The sequence below is a fragment of the Rhinatrema bivittatum genome, chromosome 2 (assembly GCF_901001135.1).
Source record: "Rhinatrema bivittatum chromosome 2, aRhiBiv1.1, whole genome shotgun sequence".
In the NCBI taxonomy this organism is placed as follows: domain Eukaryota; kingdom Metazoa; phylum Chordata; class Amphibia; order Gymnophiona; family Rhinatrematidae; genus Rhinatrema; species Rhinatrema bivittatum.
This window is the reverse complement of record NC_042616.1, coordinates 345,742,359-345,761,947: the sequence shown is the minus strand read 5'-3', so window position 1 is coordinate 345,761,947 and position 19,589 is coordinate 345,742,359. Positions and strand designations below refer to the sequence as shown.

The 19,589-nt window shown below is 42.3% G+C and overlaps 1 protein-coding gene across 2 annotated transcripts in view; it reads left to right on the top strand.

The window, feature by feature from the left end:
- The window catches only part of MOCOS (molybdenum cofactor sulfurase), a 728,537-nt gene extending 710,167 nt beyond the window's left edge, over nt 1-18,370 (top strand). For both annotated transcript variants that reach the window (XM_029589863.1, XM_029589864.1), the window contains 2 exons: nt 13,955-14,059; nt 16,232-18,370. In XM_029589863.1, coding sequence (XP_029445723.1) covers nt 13,955-14,059; nt 16,232-16,366 — 240 coding nt within the window. In that variant the 3' untranslated portion in view covers nt 16,367-18,370. The remainder of the gene's footprint in view (nt 1-13,954; nt 14,060-16,231) is intronic.
- The last annotated feature ends 1,219 nt before the right edge of the window (nt 18,371-19,589 follow it).

The following is a 19,589-nucleotide window of genomic DNA, read 5'->3' as shown; positions in this document are numbered from 1 at the left end:
GTGAATCAGTCCGAAGAGGTACAACAAAGGAGAACGAGGAAAACAGGAACTCAGGAGCACTGGAACAGACAGAACACAGGAACACTGGAACACGACAGGAACAGGAACACAGGAACACTGGAACAAAACAGGAACATAGGAACGCAGGAACACTGGAACAAGACTGGAAGCAGGTAATGCAGGAACAAGGAACAGCAAACTTTTAACACTGAGGTGTCGACCCAATTGCCAAGGCGAGGCTCTGGGGACTGGGCCTCGCCTTTTATACTGATTTCATGTGAGGTCATCTGTGGGCGCCGAAGGCTGGCTTCCTCCGCCGCATGCCTAGGGGCGGGGCCGATGCCGTGGAGGATGCTGAGCCCTGCCGTGAGGAGCGTTACCAGACAGAGGGCATCGATGGGCCTGGAGATGCCCGGGGGTGCCGTGGGTGAGAGGCACTGGTGGTGGCTGCGAGTGAGGAGGAACCAGAGCTGGTAGACTGGGAGCGCTAAGTGAGCAGGCCCGGTTGTGGCACCAACGCGGCTGGGACGCGCAACAGTTGGTGGTTGGTTAATGATTACAGATAAGTATACATTGGGTAACCTGGTTAGGTACCTTTAAAAAATATATGTATCAAACAATCACTATGTCTTCACATATTTAATATGTGAGTTTAAAAGGATTAATTAAGCAGTACGATCCTCAAAAATTGTGCTTTGTTGTGATCTGGTGAGTTTCATTTTTGTTTTTGATTTACTTTAATGCAACTGCAATATTGCACCCCACTTCAACAGCAGGGGTAAAAGGGAAATTGGATTCAGACAACAACCAAGAGGGCCCCAACTTCTAAGGTCTAGGGTACTGATACACAGGCACAAGGGAAAAAGCACAGGACTGCTTCTACGGCAAAGTCCAAAAACAATGTATGTCAAGTAGAGATGTGAATCGGAACCGGAATCGATTCCGGTTTCGGATTCGTGGACTATCAGGAAATTATTTTTCCTGCTTTCCAATCATTTTTGTTTTTTTTATCAGCTGCGCCGAGCCGATAACCCAAAAACACAGCCTGACCCTTTAAAATTAGTTCTTTAGTATCCCCCCACCCTCCGGATCCCTCCAACCCCCCAAAAAAATTGTTTAAATAACTGGTGGTCCAGTGGGGGTCCCGGGAGTGTTCTCCCGCTCTCGGGCCGTTGGCTGCCAGTAAAGAAAATGGCGCCGATGGCCCTTTGCCCTTAGTATGTGATAGGGTATCTTTGCCATTGGCCGGCCCCTGTCACATGTTAGGAACAATGGATGGCCAGCGCCATAATGATATTTTCAATCTCGTCAGATATTTTCAGATATCATCAGATATCGTCAGATATTTTCAGATATCGTCAGATATTTTCAATCGTCAGATAAACGATTCACATCCCTAATGTCAAGCAGCACTGTATGAACTTTCAAGAAAGCTCATCACCCAGTAAAAAATGTTTCTAGCTGAAATTTTTATATCATAATGCTTAGGATAACTAAATGAGTGGCAGGTACTATCCTTAAAAGAAGCATAGGAATAGCCTGCATGGAGTGTGCACTTAGGGGTGTGCATCCATTTTCGCCGTATTGGCGATCCACAACGTATATTGCACTATTCGTGATATTCGTGGGGAAGCGAAACGTATCGCGATTCCCCACGAATCTTCGCCGAATTATAAAGCCACCTAAATTAAAATTTAAACAAACTCCCCACCCTGCTGAACCCCCCCAAGACTTACCAAAACTCCCTGGTGGTCCAGCGGGGAGTCTGGGAGCCATCCCCTGCACTCACACCCTCGGTGCCGGTTTCATCATGGCGCCAATAGCCTTTGTCACAGGGGCTACCGGTGCAATTGGTCAGCCCCTGTCACATGGCCATCAGTGCCATCTTGTGCTCCTACCATGTGACAGGGGCTGACTAATGGCACCGGTAGCCCCTGTGACATAATATGGGCAAAGGCTATCGGCACCATTTTGATTACTGGCATCGGACGGCCGGAGTGCAGGAGGTCACTCCGGGACCCCCGTTGGACCCTCGGGCACTTTTGGCCAGCTTGGGGGGCCTCCTGACCCCCACAAGACTTGCCAAAATAACATGGGGTCCGGGAGCGACCTCCTACACGCCAGCCGCCCGATGCCAGTACTCAAAATGGCACCGATCACCTTTGCCCTCACTATGTCACAGGTACCGACGGTCGGCCCTTGTGACATAGTGAGGGCAAAGACGATCGGCGCCATTTTGAGTACTGGCAGCAGATCGCCTTTGCCCTCACTGTGTCACAGGGGCCGACCATCGGTACCTGTGACATAGTGAGGGCAAAGGCGATCGGCGCCATTTTGAGTACTGGCATCTCGGACGGACGACGTGCAGGAGGTCGCTCCCGGACCCCCACTGGACTTTTGGAAGTCTTGTGGTGGGGATCAGGAGGCCCCCCCCAAGCTGGCCAAAAGTCCCGGTGGCATTGGTCAGCCCCTGTCACATGGTAGGAGCACAAGATGGCACCGATGACCATGTGACAGGGGCTGACCAATGGCACCGGTAGCCCCTGTGACAAAGGCTATCTGTGCCATGATGAAACCGGCACCGAGGGTGTGAGTGCAGGGGATGGCTCCCGGTCCCCCCCGCTGGACCACCAGGGAGTTTTGGTAAGTCTTGGGGGGGTCAGGCGGGTAGGGGGTTGTAGTTAATTTTAATTTTAGCTGGGACACGAATAGAAATCGCCGTATTAATGCATCGGGGCGCCATATGGCCGAATGCAACGTAACTGCTCCCCGACGAATCTGAATCACGAATGCAACGTATGGCATCCCTCTGCACATCCCTAGTGGCACTTTCTACCTAGGGAAGCTTGCTGGTCAGACTAGATGGACCATTTAGTCTTTTTTCTGCCATCATTACTATGTTACTATGTTAATTGTATGTTTTTAATTGATTTAGTGCTATTTTCTATATATTTTTTATTTATTTAATGCATACAGTTTGTTTATGTCTTTATTTGATTTTATCCTACATGCTATTTTAGATATAAGTACTGTTTACATTTTTTTGTTTGTAACTCATTTAGAAGTCAATTTTAAAAGCGTTTCTCATTCTGTTCCTGATGAGGAGCAAGTCTGTAAATCTTGCATTTTTAGGGCTCACAGGATACGGTAAGGGTTGTCTTTCAACACTGAAGGAAACTATGCAGTCTTCCTCCAAGAGTTCTTCTCTTGTTTACATCTCTAGACTTTTTCCTGTATCCAGGAGGTTCTAGACTTACTGTCATCAGGGTTTACTGTTCCTGTTTTGATTCCGCTCATGGAACAGGTCTGCGAGCAGCTCACTCACCTCCAAACTTCCCTGATGCCGCCGACCCCTGATGCCAGCAGGGACAACTTCTGTCCTCTGCGGCCCTGAATCACTGCTAACACCACCATCGCTGCCTTGCCTCTCTGCGTGGCCAGAGCACCGTTTCATGTGTTGCCACTTCTGCCAACCTTGTGGCCTGGAACGCCACACTGCCACGGCTCCTGCTGGCATGCCTAAGCATATGTGCGTGTGTCTCTTCAAGATTTAAAGGGACTGCGACGGGAAAAGCCTCGTGGCCCCGCCTGATGACAACCTTCCTGCAGCTCTATAAAAGGGTATCCAGTCTTTGCTCCTGGCCTTCGCAATGGTTTGCAAGCACCTTCAAGGTCCTCCATGTTTGTTCCTTGATCCTGGTCTCCTGGCTCCATTGGTCTCTTCATCTTGTTCCTGAAACCACATCTTCACCTCATTTCCTGAATCCAAGTCTTTATCTTGTTTCTGGTATCCAAGTCTTTGCCTTGTTCTGGAATCCATGTCTTCATTCCTGGTCTCATCGTGTTCCTGGTTTCTGAGTCTCCTGAGTCCTGTTCCTGGTCAGTGTTCTATCCAGAGTCTTCGTTGCTGGTTCAAGCCTTCAGAAGTTCTTTGTTGTTTTTAAAGTCTGAGCCTGCATCTAATTTCCGAGTTCCTAAGTAAGAATTCCTGAATCCAAGTTTCTGAGTTCAGTCTGAGTCTTGTTCCAGCTTATGCCTTGTTTTTGAGTCCAGTGCCTGCACCGCTATTGTCATGGTCTGCAACTAGCCCATGGGTTGTGTGGGTTGTGCAGCGATGCCAGATATCCCCAGAGCCTTCGTCTTGTCCAAGTCTTCAGAGCCTTCGTCTTGTCCAAGTTGTCTTCAAAGCCTTCGTTTTGAGTTCTCACACACAAACAGCTTCCAAGTGACAGACCAAAAAGGCTTTTGAGTGGCCGGAGAGCTACCCCCAGAGACCAGCATTGCAGTGCTGGGTCTCCCTTCATGGTGCATGCTGGACATCCAAGTGTTCCTGTTCCAAGCCAAGTGTATTCCTAGTTTCAAGCCGAGTATTCCCATTTCAGGCAGCCAATGCCCAGATGTGTGGACCACAGATAGTCCCGGGGTTGTGCAGGTCACTCCACAGCACAGGGGCTCATGCTCTCAAGCATCCATCGACACTCACAACAGTTCCAAAACTCTGCTTATAATGTTTTCCATGATGCGAATATGTTTCTTGCTGGCATTCGCATCACTCTCCTGCCTTAGGCTCTTCTGCTACACATTGGGGTTTTGTGTCTCATTCTTTTCTAAGATTTTCTCTTTGTAGAATCCAACTCTTTTCCTACCTAGACCCCTTTGTGGGTCTGCGACCTCACAGGCAAAAGGAAGAGACGTGGTGCTTTCAGAACTGTGTTATTTTCTGCTTTTTCCTGCTCAGACAGCCTATAGTTTGGGAATCACCCATGTTTGAGGACTACCATCCTGCTTGTCCTTAGAGAAAGCAGTGTTGCTCACCTGTAGCAGTGTTCTCCAAAGACAGCAGGATGTTAATCCTCATAAAACTCACCCGCCTTCCGTGGGAGTTGGTTTCTTCATGTATGAGCTATATCATGGACTGAGGGACTCTGCCTAGGGGGCAGGGTGATAACTACAGCTGCACGTGCTCAATAAGGAATGTTTGAAAGTTCTACAATCTTTGAGATCAAAGTTCCAGACTGGGCTTCATCTGACGATGTCACCCATATGTGAGGACTAACATCTTGCTGTCCTCGGAGAATACCTGTTGCAGATAAGCAACTCTGCTCTCTCCAACTTCTTCAGTACTGCATCCCACAAGGCCTGTGGAAGCAAAATAGTACCCTTCTCCATCAAAGCACCAGAACAGGATGACAGAGTTCTTCACAACTGTAAAACAAACAAAGTTGTTAAGATGGTTGGATCCTGGACAAATGAATCCCTCTTTGGAAAACAAAGAATTAAGACAATCATTTTAAAATGAAACCAAAGACCACCACTTTATTCCATTTTTTTCAACATGTTTTAGCTTTTTATAGGATATTTTACTTTTTACTTTTCCAACAAACAATTCCATCTGCATGGCAAGAAACAATTTAGCAACCTCTCATGTCAGACCAATTGATGCTCAGAATTCTCTATTCAACAAATTAATACATTAATTATGACTGATAGCTTCAGGTCTTCTAGGCTTGCAGAATTCAAACATCCTCCCACAGAGAAGAGGGGAGCCCTCTATAACTAAGGTCCAGAAACAGTGCAGAAAGTTCTGTGCTCTCTGAAAACAAGAATGCACTATTGCCAAACCCATCTCTCCAGAAGGATTGGAAGTTCATTGATTTCTGGGCACACTAAGATCAACCTTCCTGACCCTACTTGCTTTCTTCAAAGGGGATAGGCTCAGAGTGCGCAGGGTGAGGTTTCCTTATGGTCTCCTCATTTGAGAGAAGACACACATTCTGGTACTTATTACTCAACCCACCCCACAGATGATAAATCACTGCATGTTTAAACATATTTCATCCTCTTGAAATCCTCTATTCTCTTCTCCATCTTCTTCAGGTGCTCAGGATGAGACCAAACAAAGCTAGGATTAGTGGAATCAATGATTATGCAGCAATTCATTCCAGTGCTTTTCAACATAGTTCATGAAATATACTGGGACATAGGGGTAGTGTAAACTAAACAATGCTCTTATCTTCCTCTGAGTCTACAACATCCTTTCGGCTTGGGAGGCCTGATCCACCTACTGATACAGTTTGATCCACTAGGAACCACCCATGACTGGTCCCTCACTTCCCAACAAGAGGGGATGATCCAAGAGTTCATCATCCAAAGCTGCCCCAGAACCCCCATTGCACTGAAGGGATCGCTAGCTGCTGAAGACACATCATTGCCTAAGGAAACAGGCACATGGGATAGTGATGCAACCCGGCTAAAGAGACACCCCCCCCCCCCCCTCACCCATCCAGTTCCAGGATTTCTTCTGGAGAGATCCTGGAACTGGATGGGTGAGAGGGGGATCTCCATAGCTAAGATACAGAACTCTCAGTAAGCCTTTGACCTGCTCACTTGCAGATTTACCTTGAGTATGACAACTAATAATCTCTCTTTGGCAGAGCAAGGGCTTATAGCAATATTTCATTCCATAGAATCCTTGCTCATATCACCACATTTTTCCCAGCTTGCCTGAAAAGCAGGAATTAGATGACTCTCGATGACTACTCATCCAATAAACAGCCTGTTCCTTAACTCATTATCCTTCCACTGTGGGAGTGTGATTGGGAAGAAGACTTCAGTGAACAGTCTGAGGCCAAGCTGTTTCCAATGGCCTTCTCAACACAGGCTGACCCCTTTTAGGTTTTTTTCTCACTCTCCACTCTCATAATGCCTTTGGTGGTTTCCACTTGACCCACTCACAATGGTGATTCATCTGGCCCACTTGCCAGAACAATAACAGGCCTCTTGTGCACACAGGACTCACCCAAGAATGGGGCAGAATCTCTGGTGGCAATTCAAATTTCTGCCCATTAATGGATGGATGGCTCAACTAGGGTCTGGAGGAGACACTTGACACCACAGATTTCCCCTTCTCTCAGCTGCCACTGCTTCCACCATTTCCCTCCGGGAAAGAGGATCCTGGATTAGCAGCTAGCACCATTTGTTCTTTGGAACCAACTATAAGGAGATCTATAAATGCAGGGATAGTCAACATTGCTCTAGCATCTGCCTCCACAAATAAAGTTGTGAAGCACTGCAGCTTCTCTGGCTACAGTTTTTGAAATGCTTGACACTCAATGCACTCAGCCACCCCCATCATGAGGCATCCCACCATGGACAGATGAAGGCACCCCCACAGATAGAAATATCTGGGATTTTCCGGGGGTCCAAAGGAATTTCCCAACCCAGCTGGTAGGAATGGGTTGGTATTGGTGGTAGTCACACTGGCCAGCTGACCACCAATGCTTCAGAGGCTAGAGTATGACACTCCTCCCACCCCAGATGGGAATGAGTTAGACATCTAAATCTTGGACTGGATGATACTTCCATTGGCTTCAACTATGATTTTGTGGTGGACCCACTGGTTAAATGGAACACTAAAGCCCAGTGGTGACACACTTCTCTTAGTTTAGGCCAGCATGTCCCCTCACAATCAAATCATGCTAATGTACACAACATGTTCACAACTTTAAACCTCTTCACTGGCTATGTCCCTTCAATATTAATTTTGACATCATGTACCTACTCAGAGCTTACTAGGAAAACAGTGTGTGCATTTTTAGTAACATTCAACAGAAAAATCACATATTATGGTTCAGCCACAAGGAAAGAATGGGTAAGGATTTTTATATTTGTGCTTTGTAGCTAAAGGTACATCCTATTAATTTAGGAAACAGAAAATATGCATAGGTACAAGGACAACAGGCAAGGAACAAGAAGAAAGGGAGGACGTTTCTTCCTGAGGTATAAAAAATTTGAGGGAATAAAATTATAGAAGAGGATGCTCTACTAAGACCTAGCTCTACACTGGGAGAACTGGTGGCCGAACTTGTGAAATTGGTCATGACGTGGACGCACACCGGTTATAAAATTTCCCCCTCTTACACGGCTCAGAGCAGGATGTGTGCGACTGTGCATGCCCAGTTGCAAAATATGGTGCACACATATGTGCCCATTTTAGAACATACACATGTATGCGTGTGTATGTTATGAAGTAGCCGTGTCTCTGGACACTCACCGATACACACACATCAATGTGCTCCTACGCGTCACTTTGAAATCTACCATCTTATTGTATAGACCAGTCAACAATAAACAAAATGAGGAATAAATCTGTCTATTGGAATAATTATTTTTTTTTCTATCCCTTTCTTTCTTTCCTCTAGTTGAACTAAAATATTTCTACATCTGTAATCCAGTTCCTTGCCTCAGGTTTCCTTCTTACCAAATTCTGCAGGTTTCTGCTTGGTGGTATTGCCCTTCCCTGTAGCATGTTTCTCTTGCTACAGGGTTACTAGGCTACGCCCTACTTCTGGTTCTGTTATGAATCTGGTTGCTACATGTCCCACACACCTGCAGCATCCATGCATTTATAGAGGAAAGAGAAGTAAACTGAGCTGCAAGGCCTAATTTATCAAAGGTTTCTCCCAATTATGAGATTGGTGGATAATGCATTAGCTAAATTGGTCCCTCAGAATTTATATCATCATGTGTAGACTGCAGTTCCAAGGTCTTGCTGGAAAATTATTACCATTTTTGGATGACATCATAACCTTTAGGCTATCATAATGCTCTTAGTAGACTGAATTATAGTAACTTGCCAGTCATATTAATACCCATCATGGAAATAATTTTCTGACCTTTAATAATCATCTAGACCAGTCAGTTTTTATACTTTATACTATAAAATGCTTCATCCCTTATGGGGGCCATTTTCAAAACTATTCAGGTAGCTATAAAGGATGTGTGTACTTTTTCCCTGTAGACTCTACACCCGTTCTCAAACAGAAAGCATGCATATACTTTCCCTTTGAAAAGTGCCTAGAAAAAAGAACCTCTAGGGTTTTGCACTAGGAATGTGCATTTGTTATAAACACATTTGTGATTCAAACTGAATTAAGTCATTTTTGTTTTGTTTCATTAAATACGAAACAAATCAATGATGCATCCAAAAAAACAGAACATTTTGGGATTTTTTCATTACGGCAAATAGCATGCAGTAATTGCAAACAGAATGCAAAAAGTGTTCGCTATTTGCCAAAATGACATATTCAAAAAAAAGTTTTTTAATTTCCTGAAATGAAATTTGATCAAATAATGATCCAAAAACAAAAGAAATCAACAGAACCAAAAATATTTTCCCTAAGCATCACTAATTTACACGTGCTTTTTCTGTGGATACTTTTTCCCTGAAAACATTACACATAGATTTAAAAATGTAAAACTATATTTTGCATTGTTACATCTGCCAACTTAACCCTGCCTCTGATGCCCCCTACATTTCTCACACATACAAGTAGGCACATTGTTGATCCTCATGTGTACTTTTACCCACATACATGATGATCAGTTTTCTGACTTCCTATGTATCCAAGTAAATGGCTTTGGAAAACTTAATATTATGCATGTTTTCTTTACTTTGGCAATTTCACTAGTTTTGGGAGCTGATTACTCTTTCCCACCATATACCCAATTCTCTTACTATCTACTTTATGCTACTAAATGCTGAGGCGTTTCTAGCATAGTCATCCTTTGTGGGTGGAGTAATGAAAAACATCATGTTTATGACTTGCCATAAGCATCTCTTTAGGAAAAGTAAGCGAGACAGAAATAGTGTGTAGTCCCCCCTTCCTGGTACATGTTTAAGCTGGGGGACACACTTAATACCAGGGCTTAGATCCATCTTCTAGCATGGATCCTATGATGGAAGGAAGAATTAACTTCAGGACTATTTTAATGGTACAGTATCTGGGAAACATTTGACAAAAATAAAATTCTACTAAAACAGTTCAAATCAGAAAATGGCAATTGGTACAGTCTTTCAGTATTGAAAATCCAAAAGCTGGTACTAAGATTTTACCAAGGGACTGCTAATTCTTGCTGGTGCTGTCTCCTAAGATCCCCTCACTCCTTTTCTTTCAGTTGCATATGTCTCTCCTCTCTTCTGGACTCCGAGATCAGAGCACTGAATGAGCAGCTCCTTACTTTTCTCCTTTATTCTTCCACTCTGGTCAGGCACTTGACACTCACTTTTCATTTCTCCTGCAAAAATCTTTATTCATGCATAGCCTAGTGGTTAGAGGAGCAGGCTAGAAACTAGGGTTCAAATCCTGCTGTTGCTCCTTGTGACCTTGGGCAAGTCACTTTACCTTCCATTGCCTTAAGTACAAAATTAGATTGTAAGCCCTGTGACTCTGAAGTGCCGCAAAGCGAATACAAAAATCTAATTAAATAAATAAACTCTCTTTCCCCATAGAAAGACAAACCCAGGGTGACAGATTTACTCCCTTAGAGTAAGAGCACTATCTACCCCACTTCTGGATCCATTAGGAATAATTACGTATATTAAAGTAGCTGACTATTCTGCATAGATTTCTGTACTCACTATAGGACTCTGGAAGACCTAGGGACAGAAGGCAAACTTTCTCCTTCCCCAAACTTTAAACCCTCTGACCAGAAGGCAAACTTTCTCCTTCCCTAAACCCTCTGACCAGAATTTTTTCAGGCTTTTCTGACCAACACCTTGGACTGTACCATTGAGACTTAGAAGGGAGTTCTATAGCAAATGGCTCAGTCTACTTACTATTTTTCTGGGTGGGAGGGGTGGGTGGTGGGAACAGGAGTCCTTGGAAGGCCTTGTTTCCTTTTTTGGGGTTTTTTTTTTGTTTTGTTTTGGGGTTTTGTTTTATTTTATGCTTGATTTGTTTTTTCTAAACAAATGAAATGAAACAAAATTTGTGTTGGAACCCCCCCCCCCCCCCAAAAAAAAAAAAAAACCCTGAAAAAAAGAAACTAACTTTTTTACCCTTCCTCTGGGAACGTAGAGCTTAGTGTAGGGACCACATGCCCCTTTACAATAGCTTGACAGAAATAGAGAATAAGGCATAAAAATTAGGTAAAGTAGAATGACAAAAGAAAAGTAGAAAAACTTCCTGAATTCTTTGTTCTTGTATGACACAAGCAGTGATGAACATTCAAGGGAAAATGGAGAAAAGGCACAGATGAGAAATAGCCCATGACAAAGCCATCATTTACCACAAGTATTTTGATAGTAGGAAAATAAAATTCTGGGGATGGCAATAAATCTGCAGAAGGAAGTAATTGCAACTCTGTGGAAACCTTTGGAAACAAAGTATATGCATTCTGATTTCTGTTATGGAGATAGCATTGGTAAGAGTACAACTAGCCACTAACAGATTGGAAGAAAATGAAGATGATCATCATGAATAGAATACACACTTGAAAAATGCCTTGGCCTTTTGCAACAGTGCTTGTTCCCAGCACAGCAACCAAAAACAAACCTCTCCAGCTGCTACAGAGGAATCAGGGATAGTAAAAAGAAAGAAAAGACCATAAAACAAGCAGCTAATATGTAGAACAAACAGCAAAGAAAACTAAAATGCCAGTTTTGAATCCCATAACTACCATTGGCTCAATGTGCCCTTAACAAGGTTGGTTGAACCCATAGTATAATCAACTTGTCTTTATTTTCTTGGTTAACTTAACTTTATCTCTTCTGATACACCTGATTTTATCTCACCTTCTTTACAATGCAGAGGTGGATGCATATGTTAAAGCTATTTATCACATTGAGCTCATGTGTAAACTTCAATTTCCTACTCTGTTGGTTACCAAGAAAAGCACTAAAATGCAAATGAGAGCATTAGAATATTTGCCACTTTCTCATATTTGGAATTCAGACTGAGAACAAAGCAATGCAAATGAGTTTTAACCCACAGTCCTAAATGCTACTAATGCTACTATTATTTACCATCTAAAGTACTACTAAATATATGTAGAACTGTCCAGATACATAAAACAAGACAGTTCCTACTCCGTGCAGCTTACAATCTAGTCATTACAAATATTCTTTTTTTTTTTTTATTTAATCCGCTTTTCAGATTCTTCAAAGCTGATTGCATTTAGATACTGTAGATACATGACAAACTAGAGTCTGTGGGAAGTGTATTTATTGTACAGAAGTACTTAGGATTTAAAAGCAGCTTAAAAAAAATAACTTTTAAATCTAGATTTGAATACAGCCAGAAAAGGAGCATGCTCCAAGGATTCAGGAAGTCTATTCCAGGCAGCGTTTATACATATTAAGCACACACACACACACCCACACACACCCACACACACACACCCCTTTAAGTGTACTACAATCCACTAAAATGTCCCATTAATCATCTCCTGCAGTTGTGTTAGAACTGGTAAAGGAAAAGATTTACTTTTGAATGTCATGGCAGAGAGAGTTTGGGATTCCACAGTTCTATTTTTTTTCAGTCTAGAGATCACAAATGGTATTTGCTTCCACTAACTGAAAAATAGATAAATCAGGGAGCAAACAGTAACCATAAAAGTAAAATTCTCAAAAATGCAGTCTTTCCTAAAAAGAATTGACTAGAACAAAAGTGGTCCAAAGCCAGACATAGCATCAAATTTGCAAAATCTAATAAGGTTGTAACCTCCTTTTAACCTCTTCGAGGACCTCCTGGAATGCAGGAGCAGATAGTTGTCCCTAAGCCACTCTTATTCCCAGCTCTCCTTCTCTTTTGTACCAACATAGTCCACTGGCCTTGGGGTGCCAGGGTTCATTTGGGGAGGAAGTTAAACCTCTGAGGCCCTAGACTCACAGTGTTCAGAGGTTTATCTTGCTTCTTTTAAACTTTCTTGATCCACAGTACTCGTGCTTAGGATGTCCTTGCTTGAGGGCACCCTGACACTGAAGAAACACACTGGACACTCTGTTGGGGTGTTCACCATAAAATTTACTATAACCAAAAATACTAAGTCCAATTCACAACAAAAAATTCACCAATTTATCTTCAAAATCTGTATCTCTCTGCCTCAAACCCCCACTTATAAAAAAAAAAAAAACGTTGCCATGTTGACTCATAGGTCCTGTAGTAATGGGACACGCCCAAATCCATTAGATCTGAAGTCTAACCTAGGTGAGGTTGTCCTAATTTACCATCCTGGCATGGTTCCTTGCTCTGGCTGAGTTCCACACTGAGCCATACAAACACATTAAATAACTTGTATGCAGTCTACTTCCCTCATATGTTCCATGCATCTACCATATTCTCAGATCCCATAAAAATTAGCTCCATTTCTAGCAGGGAGCAAATCTACACAGTTAAACTTACATTTTTTAGATGATCTGAGATGATATCTTTCCGAATGATATGGGCAAAAAGAGGCATTACATGAATTTTACATTCTGACTGATTACTCTTTTTGTTTAGTTTTGTTGATTTGCTGAACATTAAAGTGTCTCTGGCATGGCATTCAAGTATTTTCCTTTAAATAGGAGAATTTATAGTGCTAAATGAAACTTAGAAATGGCTGTTGAAAATGCCCTTGAGATGCTGGCAATAAGCTTGTGTTCTCCATTAGTGCAGTCCCCTTCTTATCTGTACTCTCTGGAAAACAAATAATTGGTATACATGCACTCTAGCATACAGTATGACATTGCATGTTTCTTAATGCTTATGTAAGCAAGAAAATGTTCATAGGGCATGCTAAATGCCAATTCAAATATTAAGATATAAACAAGAAGAAATGAAGTATCTGGCATATATTTTAATAATACTTGTACTCTTTCTTTTTTTTTTTTTTTTTGAGATGGAGCATCTGAAGTTTTCACAATCTATTTTAGATAATTCACATTGGAGTGGGTATCTGGCTACAAAAAGCAGAATAAAAATACAAAATTAAATCATATTAAATTACTAACAATGTTTACCACTTAATAAGATTACAACATCTCTCTGAAAGCATAAAATGTATCTGTTTGAACAGAACCCTGAATTTCAGTTAGTTATAATGCACTGCTATGGATCACTCCCACTGTGCTTCCTTAAGTATTCCAAGTCTGTTCATCTGCTAAATCTTCTGCTCTGTATTGCACAACCAGGTTGTGAAGAAATGTACCAGGTGCCAAATCATTTGCATTGATCAGAAAACCGGAGAACGAAGCAAGAAACTTCTTCAGGCTCTGAGTGCCTACAAAGGAGGAAAGGTTAGTGAGAGCCTTGTAAAGTGTTTTAACAGCTGAATATTTCATATTTAGCACTAAGGATTGCCTTATTCTCTGCAGTAGAATATTTCACAAGACCTGTGGAAATCATATCATTCAGTTGCAATTCGTAGTAATGCTTGCTGCCAAAGTAAGAACTACATTTGTTTGCCTAGGGAAGGGGAGGTGGCTCCAAATTACATGTAACAGGTTGCTGGTATTCAACTTCACAGTAACATTTTCAGGCTGTAGCAGCTCCCAGCCACAGCTAGAAGGCAAAAGTCCTGGTTACCTATCTTTTAAATAACAATGTGATAAAAGCAAACATATATTTTAAATGTAGACAAAAGCACAGGTTTTATTTTCCAAGTCATTTACCCAAGTATATAGAGTGGCTACATATCACACACGAGGTTCACAATAAGTGCACTTTTTGCAGCATTAAAAAGGAATCTTCCCAGGAACCGGTTATATTGGGGGGGTAAAACAACATGTGTACTAGGAATTTTCAAAAGTATGAATGCTGTTATCTCCTTTTCCTTCCCCCACATGCCCAAAGAAATAGCAGCAAAAGTATGTGGGTGCTTTCAGTGCACTTATTTAATGCTAGATAATATTCAAAGGGAAGCTAGCTACAAAGTACACACAGTAAACAAAATACCACCAAGCTTTGCAGTTATGCAGATTACCCCAAATCACTTCCAGATGTTACTTTAGGTCACTTTACTTCAGTTAATTCAGCTGTAATGATGTGATGATAGTAATTCTCAAGTTCTAATGCCATGGTTACCATATTATAGGCATATGTGGAGATTGCAACTGTCTTTCCTTTTCATAGGAGACTGTGTTTATAGTTTGCTTGTGTATTTTTTAAGTGTTATGATTGTAACATGCATTGGGGAATCTGTTTAGATGAAAGGTACTATATTAATCTGAATCATTTAATTACACCAGTACTAGATATATGTATCTACATCCCTCTCTTTTATATAAATATAAAGAGATACATCTATTTCTTTCTATATATACATAGAGACAGATATATCTGTCATAGCTACATATATGTGGAGAGAGAGAGAGAGAATATGTGATAATATTTTGCCATATTGTTTGACCCAAATAGCCATTAGTTTTTTTTTGTTCATCCTGTGGCAGGATCCTGCCAAGGAAAGCTGAAGCTCATTTGCTAAAATAGCAGAACATATAAGAGGGTTTGAGTGCAATGATAAAGAGAGAAACAAAAAACAAGGTATACTTTTGAATGCACAGTACATGTTGGAAAGGGCATGGTATTATTTAGCCAGGCCTATTAAGAAGATTTTCCCTTTTATGTCAGTGGGAAAAATGCTGAGTGCCTATGATTCCCTGGGGTCGATTTTAAGACCTGCACGCACGCATCCATGTGCATGAGGCCCCCGGCGCACGCACATGGATTCACCAATTTTATTACATACTCGCCTCTCCGCACGCATGTTATAAAATATGATGTCTGAGCGCACATGTGGGCCAGATTTTAATCTGGCAGATTTTAATCTGCGCGCATATGCGGGCGGCCCATGACTTGCGTGTGGAGGATATTCCAATTACGCGCAGCGACATGAGCAGTCTTTTTCCCAGATCCCTCCCAGTCCACCCCAATTAAGGAGCACACTGGGAAGGAGCTTCCCTACCCCCCTACCTAACCTTCCTCCCTTTTCCCCTCTCCACCCCAACCTCTAACCCCTACCTAGGTACCTCAAATTTTTTTTATTTCTATACCTACTGCTCCTCGGGAGCAGAAGTAAACTCTGAGCGCCAGCCAGCTGCTGGCATGTGCTTCCCTGGGACAGCATCTAATGGCGCTGTCCCAGTCTGCCCCCTCCCTTCCCAGACCACGCCCCCGGCCCACCCCTTTCACTTGGCCCAGTCCTTCTGCGCGTAACAGGGGTTATGCACGTGGCTTGGCCCTTTGTAAAATGTACGCACAGCCTTTTAAAATCGGGCCTCATATCTTTAAGCATAATCTATGATGTAAAATGGATATTCTGAGCACTTCTTTCTTATCATCACTTTACTGTGTATAGATATACATCTATATAATTTTCTTTAAAAACAAATATTTATCTCACAAAAATGAAAGTCTTTGGAGCTTCCCATGTGACCCTGTTTCTGTGAATCTGCTGTCTTATGTTTCAGGCAACTTTTGGCATGTACCTGATGAACCATCGCTCCTGCTCATCCTTTCCAACAGTGCTCTCAGTAGGATCTCAAGTGTTCCCTCTACAGAAAGAGGACATAGGAAACCAAAGTACAGCATTTCCTAAGGAATAGAAGATAAGCTGGAAGGCCTTACCTGAAACCTTTTCAAAGAGAAGCACCTTTCATTCAGAAAGTAATCATTAAGATAACACCAACTTGTCAGCCATTTAAGGGGCCAATTTATTAAATTGTGAAAATGCAAAACCATATGTTAACACACATTGTTAATAAATAGGCCTCATTAATATCAATGGGGCCTACTTACTAAAAATATGCAATAATGTTGCTTTGTGCAGTGTGATCAATTGACCCCTAAATTAGCCAGCTGCTAATGTATTTAAAGGTTAAGCATATTATCCTCCAATACTTAGGCTGTGTTGGAAAGCATGATAAAAATGACTATTGAGCCAAGATAGGAAAACAAATCTGTATTTTCTAGGGATGTGCAATCGTTTTGGATGAATTAGGCAATTTCAACAAAATTGCCTAATTTGTCCTGGTTCAGGGACCCCGAAAACCGAAGGAATTTTTCCTGAAAAATGTTAGCATGCACTAACAGGAGTTAGCGTGCTCTAACCCAAAATTTCAAGTCCCACGAAAAACAAAAGCCTGAACCGCGAGAAAAACAAATTTTCCCATGGCGGGCCGAAAACGAAGCCCAAACTGAAAGTTTGGGCTTTGCACATCTCTAGTATTTTCTGTAGAGCAGGGGTTCTCAGCCCCATCCTTGGGAAATACCTAGCCCGTCAGGTTTTAAGGATATGCAAAATGAATATGCATTGTACAGATTTGCATGTACTACTTCTATTGCATGCAAATCTCTCTCATTCATATTTATTGTGGCTATCTTGAAATCCTGACTGACTAGGTGTGTCTAGAGGATTGGGTTGAGAACCCCTATAGAGGATGAAGAGGAGGGAAAATGTTCTTATTTAGAGTCTTAATGCTGTTAATACTGTCTTAATTACAGTCAACCCATTTGTTTCAAATGAGACCAAAACTATTTGTTTAAATAGTATGATTTGCATTTACAGTTTAAGCTCAGCAGAAATGCAGTGCAGTCATTATAGCTGCCTGAAAGCTGGTTGAAGCCTGATCATCAAACGATGGTCATTGAACTAAACCAGATTTCTTGAACTTATATTGCCTACGATATGTCCCAGGTAACAGATAAATGGTACCAAGTTTGGTCATAAATTGTGACTGACCAGACTTAATGTGGCTGATGCTGAAATTTGAATTTTAGATAAGAAGAATCTGCACTGGGATGAAGGGGATAGCTGCCAGGTGTTGATGTTTCCTGTTACAGCTCAGTTTAATAAATTTATTTAAGAGGTGTATTGTTACATATTTAGTGTAATATTTAATATATGTGTCAAATCGAATATGTATTGACTTGATATGCTGTATTGGAACTTGGGTATGTGACAAATTTATAAAGAAATAAAAAAAAGAGAAAGCAGGCCTTGACTTTGGGTGTATAAGAATCCTCCTCTTAAAAGACCTGATTATAAACCACAATTTAGGCTTTTGGAAGCTATTCTAATTATAATCTATCAACATTCCAAAGACTTAAAATGTATTCTTCAGTATGTCAAAGAATCTTACCTCTATAAGAATTGTAGAATGCACCACTTTAACTTGCTACAGAAATTCAAGTTAGATCTACAGAAAAAGAATTCTGCCCAGCATTGCTTTAGGTCCTAGCTGTCATAAAGGATATGTAGAGTTCTGTTCTCCATTGAGCAAGCTATTGTTTTTTTTACCATGAGTATAATCCTGCTTTACCAATGGTCATTACATCACAATCAGGTCAGGTGGCAGTAATTACCACCCCCCATATAGCAATATTCAATCTCAATCAGAAGGCAGAGACCATTCTTGACTCACAATTCAAAACCCCATGTTTGATACCACACTTGATATTAGCCAAAAGGCTGAGAAGCAATAGTATAGCTTGACTTATATTCATGTTAGCTTCCAGCTACCATGGTAGGTGCTAGGGATGTGAATCATTTTTTGACGATTGAAAATATCAGAAGATATTTTCAAACTCGTCAGAATTCGGGGGGCCCCCGAACCCGATAGGAAAACCCCACAACATTTTTCATGGGGTTATCTTATCGTTTTGGGGGGCGGGAAGAAAGGGCACTTAAAAATAAACCCCAAACCCACCCTGACCCTTTAAATTTAATTCTTTCACATACCCCCCCCTCCCGACCCCCCCCCCCCTTCAAAAAATGTTTTAAAGTACCTGGTGGTCCAGCGGTGGTCCCGGGAGTAATCTCCCACTCTCGGGCCATCGGCTGCCACTAATCAAAATGGTGCCGATGGCCCTTTGCCCTTAGCATGTGACAGGGTATCCGTGCCATTGGCCTGCCCCTGTCACATGGTAGGAGCAATGGATGGTGCGGACCTGAACTGCCTGAATTTAAATATCAAGAGAGGAGCAGGTAATGAAGAATCATGTGGCCAAAGCAAAAGTTAGGGAAGACTCAAAGTCCCAGCACTCATCTGTTCCTCAACCCCCAACAATTCCCCACCAGTCTCCTCCATTCCCCCCCCCCCACAACCTATCTACACAACAGTTTCTCCACCCACCCTAACCTGTCGTCACCTACCTTTCTCAATCCCTCTTTTCTCTCATTTTCCTAATCTCTTTCTACTCAACCCCTCCCCTCCTTACTTCCACTAGACTCTTAATTCTCCTCCTCCTGCATGGACATATTTTGAATTTTATACTGAGGGAGGGGTTTACTACCAACTCTGCTCCCTACATTCTATTAGAATGCTCTGATTCTCATTTCCCACTGACCTGTCCTCAGTTCCCCTCCCAGTTCCTCTTCCCATCCTTGCACTATATAGCAGGGTCCTCATCATCCCTCCTTAGCTAGCTGCTCTTCTCTGCAGGCTTGGCTCACAGAGCCCTTCACTGATTCTTGCTCCTCAACAAATTAGGTTTCCCTTCATTGGCAGGATCAGCTCACCTTTCAATTTGTGATTCCCCGTGCCCCATATGCTTGGATTACTTCCTTGCAATGGATGGCCCGTGCCATCTTAAAAAATGGCACGGGCCATCCATTGCTCCTACCATGTGACAGGGGCCGGCCAATGGCACCGATAGCCCCTGTCACATGGTAAGGGCAAAGGGCCATCAGCACCATTTTGAATAGTGGCAGCTGACGGCCCGAGAGTGGGAGATCGCTCCCTGGACCCCCGGTGGACCACCAGGTACTTTAGGAAAGTTTTTTTGGGGGGGATCAAGAGGGTGGGGGATTCTAAATAATTAGATTTA